We start from the raw sequence: 11,629 nt of genomic DNA, 5'->3' as shown, positions 1-11,629 counted from the left end.
ATTTAGTTATTACATGTATTTTGTTTTAAGAAATCATTTGTTTTAAGAAATCATTAACTCTGAGTTCACATCACATAGCTTACTATATATTAATATTGTACATGAAAGTCAAAATATCTGGGTGTGTAGTCTCAACATACCCGCAGAATTATTGGCACAATCCAGCATATTATAGTTTGTTTGTTTTTTTTTACAATTATTATACAGATTTTTGATATGTGTAAAGAAAAGAATTTGTAAAGTTCCAACACTGTAAAAGTCAAGATCTAGTAACTGTTTTCCTTTCCTACTTTAGGCACGTTTAAATGAGCCCTGGAGTCACCAATTGGGAGGTTTCGCATGCGAACGTCTCTCAAGGATTTCTTCAAGTTTAGTTTTTTATGGTAGTCCCATCGAATGTGGCTATCCAGTGTGGATTGGAGATCTTCTGTACTCGGATATGGCCAAACCTTAAATATTGGTTTGCAATGTATTTAATCTCGCAGCTTTAAGTTTAACAAAATATCTATTTCTAAATTGTATATAAATTAAGTGCTTGAGGTATAAATCCGTTTTTACTTATTTTTGTTTTTGAATTTTTTATCATTTTGCCTTTTCAGTCGTAAAAAACACCATGGCATAATAGTTAAAAGATAGTTTAATAAATTATAACATACGTGATCCCTCAGCCTAACAAGTTGGTTGTTGGTAAGATTCTCGGTGTAGAATTTCTTGTTAATCATGATCACTTCGACTCCATTACTGACTAGACTAAAACTGGGCTGATTCTCAAAACAAATATCCTGTAAGCCCTAAAAATGTAAAAAAAAAAAAAAAAAAAAAAAAAAAAAAAAAAACTTTGACTTTAGACACGTTAAATATGGTCTTTTTTCCTAAGTATACAGAGTTGATCTTATTGAATCGTTGTATTTAACTTTCAAGAACTTGAATTCCATGGCTTACATTCAGATAAATCGATGACATTTTAGACATTCAGATATATCGATAACATTTCATAAATTAACAATATTTATTTTCATATCATCTGATATATCCCATTGAACTTAAAATAAAAGACACCACGGGGTCTGGCACGTTTGATTCATATTTTGCTATTTTACTAGAAAAAAAGACATTGACGGGAAACTAACAACTATAGAACTTAATCATAAAAACTTGATTTCAATTTTTCTATCGTCAACTTCCCTTATTTATGTTTATTTATGTAGCATAGTATTTATTCAGCAATATAAGTTAGTACCATTATCACCACATCGGGCTTATGTATCCAGGTTGATTCAATACACAGTATGTTCTTGGTAAGAACAATTTCTAAATGAGGCAGACTGCTGACAAATACGTTGGTAATACATGGTATATCTACAATCTTGTTTTAAGTCAACATTTTGCAAATTCTGTGGTCGATACAATGACCTTGTTTGCAAATATAATCTGTCGTTAGGTCGAATGTTGGTTGACGTCTAACAATACAAATCGTTAGGCATTTTTCATGCAGAATTGACTGCAAATTTCAGACGATCATTACAAAAGGTATCCGGCGGGTGTGAAAGGTTGATAAGGGATACTTACTCCTCCATGTCCGGGTTTGCTCTGCTTACAATCTGTAGTGTTTCTTAGAACTTTTGAAAATGATTACTGCTCGTTTTCTTCTCATAGGATTCTACTGAATAACTGTCTTGTTTCATATGTATACAGAGTTACATTTACGTTTCAAGGAGAAATCTCAAAAGCTTGTTGTTTTTTTTTTTTAAAAAATACTGTAAAAAATTATACAGCATATGAATACTGTATTAAGAACTATCAACTTTGAGATATAACATCAAATTCACTGTAATTGTCAACAGCTAGCCAAGATATATGAATAATTTTCTTCAAAATAACAACTTACAAAAATCTGTCCTTTTGTGAGGGTGTGGCAGTTAACAAAAACATAATCCCCTCCATCATTTTCAAAGGTGGAAGGTTCATCCTGTAAAACAAATAAAATCTCTCTTTTGTAGTCAATTTAATTATATTAATAAAGAGTTTCATAGTGGATAAACTCTCACTTACGGCTTTTGTAGAAGGCGGGTGATTAGACATCCTTTCTTGAGTGACGTCACCTCCGGTTAGCGTATAGTCATTGATAGTCTCGTCCTCTACCGTTACCGTCAGTTCGGTCGTTGTGCGGACTACAATTTATAATTAAGAATTGTTTAAGTAGAGGATTATTCTATTGATGACCAAGTTAGTTGAAATAGGTAAACATTGAAATCTAGTTATTACCAGTAGTTGCAGACTTAGACGTGTCTGTTTTCTTTGGTTTTGTCATAAATGGACCCTACAATTTCAAATAAAAACATAAAGCATTACCCCGAATGAAAAAAAAATATCCAATCAAATATTAATTTAAAAAAAAACACTATTCATAGTAATAGAGAATGAAAGTTTTAACAGTTTTATCTTTCGAAAATTTATAGATTTTTTAAAACATTTTTTTCTGACAATGGATTTTAAAACCAAGTTAGAAAACTTCAAAGAGAAAAATATGCCTAGATTTAAGAAAACGACGGTGTCTTATTATAGGAATTCTTTTCTTTTTTTTACTTTTGAGACGAGGTTGGTAAGATCCACTAGCGACATTCGTCGGTATTTCCTCGCTTCTTGGTTTATCTTTTCCTCTTCATCAAGTTCCAGGTCTGTTTCTGTTATTATGGAGCCTTCATTTGCCGCCCGCTGTTTCAAATCCTCAATAGTTCTTTTGATGAAATTATTCTCTATCATCTATATTTGTAAGAGAAAGGATAAGAATTTCGGGGAAAAAGAACATCATATACTGCACTCTGTATGAGAGGATTACATGATAATTTGACAAAGATATTGAAGCATTCATGTGTTTAAAGAGAATATGGCTTAAATACATCAAAATATTATTTGAAAAGGAAAAAGAAAACAATGCACTGCAAAGCTAAATCTTATACAGATGTAAAATTATGATGTTTTATTTTCTTAATATTATAGTATCATTGCAGGAGGAAGAAAACAAGTGGATGGGAGGGAAGGTCATGCGCGCTATTGAGCATGCCCATTCAGACTGAAAATAATACTGACTAATTTTATGATGTAAGTGTTATGTTAACTGGGTTTTTCATGGCCTTCAGGCTCTTTAAGAAGATTATTAGCTCAAATATAAGGAAAACATTTTCACAAGAAGACACAAACTATAGGACACTTCTGTCAGGAAGGAAATACTCTGTAAAGTCGGTTATAATTTTTTTTAAAATAGTACTCACCGTTTGCTTTTCCTATGATAAATATTTGAAGCTTGTATAAGATTTTGAAAGTCTATAAAATGATGTTATTTCATTATTAACAGTAATACTTGTTTTATGTAATGGATAAGATTAAAAAAAATTATATTTCATCAGATTTCTAAGACGAAAAACCTTGCTTTCTTAGTGTAGTACCTCTTAGATTTATGAAAAACACCTTAATTGCTTTTTTTTTTAAATCAATTAAAAAGAATTTTTATTATTGATTAGTACAGTGAATTCTATCAACAACATGATAATTAAACAGAATGAAATACTTGAATAAATGGAAGTGTATGAGGATTTTGGATTGCTTATACATGTGTACATACATGTATCTCTTCTTAAATTTTCTCCCTGGAGTAAATTTTTATTTTATAACAAGACTTTGAGACTATGAAAAATAATCAAAATATTCTCAATTTCTCTATTCTGTTAGAGACAAAAATGTTAAATTGGTTAGAGGGACACAGTAGAGTTAAATATGTTCATTGGAATGTTAACTTGAAATTCTATACCCCTTTTGCAATGTCTCTACGCGATGTCGGAATATTGTGACGTCACACAGACATGTTAGGGTTACATTTATCTATACTAAATCAGAGACAATGATTCGTATAAATTATAATTTTTCAAACCTCATCATGTAGATGACGTAGATCGTTATAAGCCTCATTCGTTGCTATGTTGATTTCAGGAAGAGCATAATATCTTAATGTAACGTTCTGCTGTTCCAGCTTTTTCACTTCCTCATCGAAAAGTAACGTGACCTGATCTTCATGGGACAAGGTTGCACCAATTTTTAAACACTCTTCCACTGAAAAATGTCAGCAATTTAAGAGTGGATTAATGAAAATTATTATAAAAATCATAATTGCTTTCTGGTTTTTGTTTACCACCCGCATACATAATTTATATGATCTAGAATATAAAGATTGCCAAAATGCATAATTGTGTACACCTTTGGTCTTTTTTTCCTCGATAGTCAGAAAAGAACTTATAGATCAATTTCTAGAAGCGATGGGGATTAAAAGAAGTTATTCTGTGATTATGCAATTAAGCTCATCAAGAAAATGGCAATCAAACATCTTTGAAATTTCTTACAACTGATTTCAGTGCACCATACCTTTCTCTCGCCATTCTTTTTTCCTGCTTTTCCGTGGTGTCTTTGTGGGATCAATTAGCTGAAGTCTCTTCAACAAACTGCAACTACCCTATAAAGGAACATAAAATATTCTAAAACATGAATAAGATTTTATTTTTGTGGTCAAATATACCAATTTAATACTGGGATATATCGGTGAACAGAGAAGAAATTAAAAAGAGCTTACCGATTTGACAACAAATATCCAGTCGCTCTGTGATGTATCTTTGATGAGAACTTTTCCTCGTCTGAAAATTAGCCCCACTTTACTTATAGATATAGTGTAAATATCACAGTGTCATGTATTACCATAATATAAATTAAGATTTACTTTGGTACTAAAAACAAAATCAGTTATACATACAGAATTTTGTTTAAGGTCTCTATTCTAAGTTTCTTTAATTAAGGACTCTTGTATAAGTTTATAAACCTCCAAGATTCAATTTCTATGTATATGGGAACTTATTTTTGAAGTGTAACGTGAAAAGGAAAGAGACTTGGGGAAGCATTTGGTTACAATTTTTTCCCCTGAAAGAAATACACTGCACATGTACGTACTTGAAAAAGCTGAAAATTGCTTTCTTTGGGTTATCTGCTAGTTTCTCTACAGGCCATTCCTCTAGAAATTTCAGAGACCTGTATGAAATAAAGAATAACACTTTTATGAACTACTAACATTTCTAAAAATAAAAATGAATGTCTTAAGATGGTTTTCCCTGTTTTATCAAGACTTACAAGTAAATAATATATAGGAAGCTTACTTTATAAAAGGATCGTTGACATTCCTTAGGCCTCCAGACATAAAGATATCTATGAAATCCTAGAATTCAAGAGTGAAGTAAAAAATCAAAATGGCAAGGTGTACAATCCTTTGAAATAAATATGAAATAGAGATTGTTTACGCAAATAATCAAATATTGACTTCAGGAACGTTTTCAATTTTTATTTATGCGAATTAACCATAACTTCTATGTTTTCCTGTTTTAAGAAAATTTTTCGATTCAATGTCATATTATAAATTTTGAATTTACTAGGTAATAGTTAACAAAAAAAATAATTAAAATTTGCGTTTACTATCACCTTGTAGATGACAAAAAAAAAATTTACAATATGACAAAAGTACTTATTAAAGTTAATAAATATCCCAACAGAGCATGCTTACTTCGTCAGACATGACTAGAAGTTCGATTTTTTCGCGGGAAATGACTGTCGTCTGCCGCAATGTTCGTGTCATAATCGCTTGCTCACCAAAGCTGTCACCCCGATGAAGGAAAAGGACAGTTTTATTTGCGTTGGACTGGACATCCAAAAAGGACACTACGGCTACCAAAAGTAATTATTCGTTCAAGTACAAGAATAATCCGATTTTATAAAATAAATATTTTCGCAATGGTTGTTTCCTATTAAAAAACATACAATTAACAATTTAACATTAATAATTTCTCAGTTTTGTATTACATTCATGCACGTCAGGAATACCTATTTATTTACCTGATCCAGTAAGGACGAAGTAGAAACAGATTGGTAAGTGACCCTCTCTAACTATAACTCGTTTTGCATCATATCTGAAATTAATTTCAAAGGTTAACAAAATAGTAACATCCCCTTCCAAAAACCAATCATCAATCTTATGTCTAATTTCAATCAACAGCAAACTGTTGGAGAATTTCAAACCTCATTACATGTATATTCTTCCTTTCAAAGATACATACGTTTCATACCAGCCCCTGGAGGCTATTTTCTTCTGCATGTCAACAGGGTATTCAGCGATCGACTTGTAGTTTCGTAAGGCAATTTGAACCTTAAAGTAATAACGATCATTTTAAAGCAAATTGTAATCCCCTATATGAATTTATATTTTCTGAATATTTTCTGGTAAAAATAATCTCATAAATGAATTAAATTGTGGGTTTTTGACATTACTGTTTATCAATTAAAAAAAATCAAGAATTACTTTGTACGTACGTTTCTTGCTTTCATTTTTATATGAATCGTACTGGTATTATATGTACATGTAAAACATGAAAATGCATTTTGCAATCAAATAGTTGATCTGGAAATTTGCCCGATGTTAAGTGTTATATAAGTTAATTTATAAAATTGAAAAGCTTGGGGTATGCTGAGAAATTAACTGCAGGAATTATGGTAGTAGGAGTTACATTACGCATACGCGGAAAACAGACTGTATAAAGAATTCCTTGTGTCTTAAAAGTGTCAAAAGGTAAATTCTACCAAGATGAAACTTCAAACCAAATGTCAAAATGCTTATACACGTGTTATTAAAAGGCCAAAATTGGTTTATTTGTATGCACAACATGTGTAAAGAACATAGTGACATTTTTCAATCATAAAATAGCTAAGTAAAGAATAAGTCACACAGAAGTGTTTCATTTACGTTGACAAATCTAAGATTATGATCATAATAAACTTACATAATGTATTTCCTCTGCTGTCCGCGTTTTCGGCTTCTTTTCCAGGATTCGCCGTACCTCTGAAGATATCATGCCCTTAACAAACAGATAAGGACATATTGTTCAGTTGTAAGTTGCTTAACTATAATGCATTATTTATGCACGGGAAAGTGTAGGTAATTATGCTAATCTGAGTAAAATTTACAGCTAAATGTTTGAACAAATTTTATACGCATTTTAAACCGAAGTATCCTTGAAAGTCGATTTGTGACTTCCTACTTATAATAATATCAGGTAGATTAAGTTTAATGAGTTTAAATTGATTTAATCTCAAAGTTCATCTTTAGTACAATTATATTCAATTCCCGGTTTACTCGATACTGAATAAGACAAAGCTTTAGGGAAGATGGCATAGATTTCACAATGGACACTTGAATCGCAGATGATAACTGTAACTCTTACCTCTTTTCCTGCCTTGAAATCTGTGACATTGAACATTAAGTCCTTGGTCTCGTACGAGTTTGTCAAAGCGTCCAGGGATTCAAACAATCCCAGAATAGAGTTTACCCTGAAAATCAGTCAAAAAGTAGTCGTCATATATTTACAAAATCAACCCTTCTATTTTTTATTTTAAACTTTGAATATTGGCTCTGCTAAGAGGGATAACTCTGAAACTGTTTCCTTTATCAAATCTTCTGCATACCGGTATTTTGTTTTTTACTGTAAATGTATTACAATATTTTTTGAACTTTATTTTTTATCTCTGTCGCCTGTTTGAAATTCTTCATTAATTCAGAAATATTCAAATTTAGTCAGCAGATAGTTGTAATCTTTTAAAGTTAATGGAAGTTTCTTTTCAACGAAAAAAAAAAAATCAAAAACTGAGCCATCAAACCGTATGAGACAAGAAATTCGATCAATCATTCAAACGAGAGAGAGAGAGAGAGAGAGAGAGAGAGAGAGAGAGAGAGAGATTTACGAAATTAAGATTTTTTTAACTTTGAATTTGTCTTGGATGAATTCAAATTGGAAAAATGAATTTCGTAGAGAAAACTACATTATTTATTACACTTCTGTGCAAGAATAAATGGTAATTTAGTCATTATAAAATTGCAAGCAATTGATTTTTTTTTTGTTTTGTTCACAGCTTACGTACTTGACCGGAGTGCATATGTACATACACTCCGGTAACCCAGTAATACACTAATACACATTAAAATCCGTTCTGAATCTTGCTGGGGGTTTTATTTTTAGATCGAATAATCCTTTAAGCCCTCTTTCTGGAATTAGTTTTCAGTTATATGGTATTGTCTGGCGAGTCAAAATTATTCCAGACTTACAATACATGTACAGTATAGTATCATTTAAATAATTATGAAGGAATTTAGCAAAAGCAAATAAATAAATAAAAATCAAAAAATCAATAACTAACGAAAAGAATTTTGTAAAAGAAAAATGGATAGATATATAAAATAAATGAATAAAAAAAAAATCAACAAGTAATTTTCAAGCTTTTGTAACTTCTAAGCTCTTTTTGTAAATATGTATATATGAATTTCTTCATAATCAGCAGGAAACTATTTACTAATAGCCATAGGGATACTCACGACTGGGAGTGGATCTTCCAGGCGCGGAGTAAAATGACTATGAATTTTGATAGGCGTTTCCACTTCATGTATGGCCGGACCTGAAATTCAAATAATCTTCAATAGCACTTAATTCTATGAATGCCTCAGCCATATTATCTGCTTTATGTATTTTTTTTTTTCAAATTCAAGGACTGTTATAGACCGAAATACTTTTTCTTTTAAAAGTATTATTTATCATTAGTTTTAAGATGTAAATGAAATTCTTGTGTTTTGGATTTTGCGGAGATATATGCACAGGGAAATTTTATCTAATCTAAGAGTGATGTACCATTATTCTAACTTTGTGACTAATTTAAAAAAATTAAATACACAGCATGTGAATGTCACAGAATTTCTCACAACGGTCATTTAATTATGATGAACTCTGACGCTCTATATAGTATAGGTAGTCACTGAGAGTGAAAACTTTAAGTGTTAAACACTTGTTAACGACCTTAAATTAGATTTGTACTAATCCGGCTATCGATACCCTTGTCATGTCAAGATTAAAAAAAATTATTTCATAAAAGATTTAATGATGCGTGGTTCGATGCGCGTGCCTTATATATGGAACAAAATGAAAAAAAATTTTAAGGAAACAATTAAAATTATGAAGAATAAATAATTTCATCTCAGAGACCATATAATCTTTACGGCAAAAAACTTTTTTCTCCTTGAAAATTAACGTCTAGTGATTCCAACGGAAAATGTTTTTCAGTCAAAGAAATTTATTCCATTTGCAGGCCCCTATATTTGTTTTCATCGACATATAAAATAGCCTATTGGTAGAAATATTTTCATTTTGACATGCTCGAGAAAAATGTTGTTGACTTACGAATCATTTAACATGTTATCAAGTCATAATTTGTTTCGGCAAACAAATCAAGTCTCGCACAAATTCCCTTGCCCTAATCTCACAACCTAGAGAAATTTACTTTCGGAAAAATATATATTAATCTTAAGAACTCGATATATCAAACTTAACCACATCTTTAACGCGTTTGACAGACATGAAAATTGAAAGGTATTTCTTCTCTTTCATCTTAAGAGCTTGTTTTACTATGAAGTATTAAACATTATTGCATACAAAATGGCGATAAGTGGCACGCTCGCACTATCCAAACTGACGAAAACATAAACGTTTACAAAACAGCCCTAGATATTAATCTTTCTCTCCTACTTCACAAGTTTGATCAAAAGTGGAATGAACAATTTCAAGTTCATTTTAACTATTTTCTGTCTGTCTCTTCCGAGTTTCCATTTTATGTTTAATTCCTTTATTTCCTTTTTAAAGATTTATGTTGAATTAGGCATATTTTTATATACGTTTTTTAAAGAGATTTTGTCAAAGCATAGATATTCTTATAAAGTTTTCCTTATATTATTTTTTTTAAAATTCCGTCATCTTAATGCAAATGATTCTGAATGAACTTTTAAATTAGTAATTTTTGAATTATTATTGCTCTGCATTTTATCATTTTTGCTTTGTTATAAATTTCAAACACTTTCAAATATTCTTTATAATTTTAATTATTATACGATACATTTACAATTTTGACATTCTTTGTACAGTGTAATTTCAATTTTACAATTTTGGCGTAAGCAATATTTATTTAAAAAAAGAGCATGTTTATATAAACAAACAAACTGGGACAGGTTTGATAAATTTATAGTAATCCGTTTCATTTGAATAAATAAAAATAACTCCCTTGCTTGACAGATTGTATGTTCATGTCAAGTGATATAATTTAAAAAAAAAAAAAAACTGATTGTAGGAGACTGGAAAAAAAATATTAATATCTATAAAGGATATGTGGACATATTTGAAATCTTATACATGTAGAAGGACTTATAAAAGCTGGTTAGAACCATTAGAAATATGAATACATTTTCTGAATATAATAAATTTGAATCGCATTTTCGTTTGATATCAGTATTCAAATCATATATGAAAGAACAATGTTAAAAACAAATTCCGATTTCACAGCTTACTTATCTTATCCCAATGGTATGAGAAAATATTTGAATTTTAATCATTTCTGAGTGTTTTGATTCTTACTAATACCTGTATATATACAAAGGAAATACGACGTCCTACCTTTCTCCTTCGGATTTTCCTTCTGAAAGATCCAAGAACATCATTGCCTAGATCATTCTTCATAAAGTTTAATCCCGTGTTCCCAAACACCACGGAATTTTTAGGATCCACCACTTTCTTTGTTATTGCGTTTAACATATTGTCTACTCTGTCCCTACTTTCATCATCTGTCCCCGTGGAAGCGTCTTCCGGCGATGAACGGACAGTAGCTTCTCTTGATCGAGATCTAGACCGGTGTCTAAACCTAGGCTTTTTGTTTACAGTTTGTAAGAGTCTTGTTGACAAACTTTGACGTTTGGCATACTCCATACTTTGTAAAATCTCTCGCTCGTCCGAAGATTGTATTCTTTTCCTCGGTAGCGTGACTCCCATTGATTCTAAGGATTGCAACATCCGAATTTTCTTCAACTCATATCCAGAAACAACGACGTCCTCAGAGGAGCCCTCTGAGATGCTTCGTCGAGTTGACAAATTCCCGCGCATGAAATCATTGTCTCCAACACTACTAAATCGTCTCCGCTGTGTCCCCCTATCTGTTAAGTAAGCATCTTCATCTTTTTTCTCTTCAGTGTTCATCCACTCGTCCATCACACTTGGTGGCCTATGCGTCTTCAATGCAGGAAGAGATTCCATGTTTTTGAGTTCATCCCTGAGGACGTTCATCATGGAATCGCGCCTGCTCAGACGCTTCTTCAATTTTTTCTTCTTTGGAGATTTTTCATCACCCGGCCTGTCTGTTTCTGGCAGACGATGAGTACTTACTGCTCCTTCCGTCAGTGATTCCAAACGGTTAAACTTCACCGGCGTAAGGGATAACTTAGGTACTAATGCCGACATTGTTTGTTTTTTTTTTTCAAGTTACATATTAAATTCAACCATTCTTATGAAAAATTAACTTAACCTTTCTTTTCATTCCTCTTTTCCAATTTTAAAGTGAAATAAACAAGATCAACAGTTAAATACGTTTTTGGATCAATAAATACCCCCATTTATTTGAATATGCTATAATCTGGATAAGTCGCCGAAGATTTTCAAACAATCGGCAGCGAACAAAAGTG

The 11,629-nt window shown here is 31.3% G+C and overlaps 1 protein-coding gene across 1 annotated transcript; it reads right to left on the bottom strand.

Annotated features, from left to right (window-relative positions):
- Positions 1 to 266: 266 nt before the first annotated feature.
- Positions 267 to 11,408, bottom strand: LOC133195353 (uncharacterized). Its single transcript, XM_061331196.1, has 18 exons — positions 10,572 to 11,408; positions 8,453 to 8,532; positions 7,308 to 7,413; positions 6,867 to 6,941; positions 6,147 to 6,235; positions 5,926 to 5,999; positions 5,597 to 5,757; positions 5,196 to 5,254; positions 4,993 to 5,070; positions 4,622 to 4,682; positions 4,417 to 4,504; positions 3,929 to 4,107; positions 2,587 to 2,763; positions 2,266 to 2,320; positions 2,053 to 2,171; positions 1,889 to 1,969; positions 657 to 791; positions 267 to 449 (listed from the first exon to the last, which is right to left on the bottom strand). The coding sequence occupies exons 1-18, from the start codon at positions 11,406 to 11,408 to the stop codon at positions 267 to 269; spliced, it is 2,637 nt and encodes an 878-aa protein (XP_061187180.1).
- Between the last annotated feature and the right edge of the window lie 221 nt (positions 11,409 to 11,629).

This window comes from Saccostrea echinata, unplaced genomic scaffold (genome assembly GCF_033153115.1).
Source record: "Saccostrea echinata isolate AGI-Se365-2 ecotype Australia unplaced genomic scaffold, CSIRO_AGI_Sech_v1 ptg000029l, whole genome shotgun sequence".
Taxonomy (NCBI): domain Eukaryota; kingdom Metazoa; phylum Mollusca; class Bivalvia; order Ostreida; family Ostreidae; genus Saccostrea; species Saccostrea echinata.
This window is presented reverse-complemented; position numbering and strand designations above follow the sequence as displayed.

Excerpts from the sequence above, each read along its gene's own strand:
- LOC133195353 (XM_061331196.1), bottom strand. The coding sequence starts at position 11,408 with ATGTCGGCATTAGTACCTAAGTTATCCCTTACGCCGGTGAAGTTTAAC. Across the intron at positions 7,414-8,452 it reads TGGAAGATCCACTCCCAGTC|GGTAAACTCTATTCTGGGAT; the intron begins GTGAGTATCCCT and ends ACTGATTTTCAG. Across the intron at positions 4,108-4,416 it reads AAAAGAATGGCGAGAGAAAG|TGGAAGAGTGTTTAAAAATT; the intron begins GTATGGTGCACT and ends GACATTTTTCAG.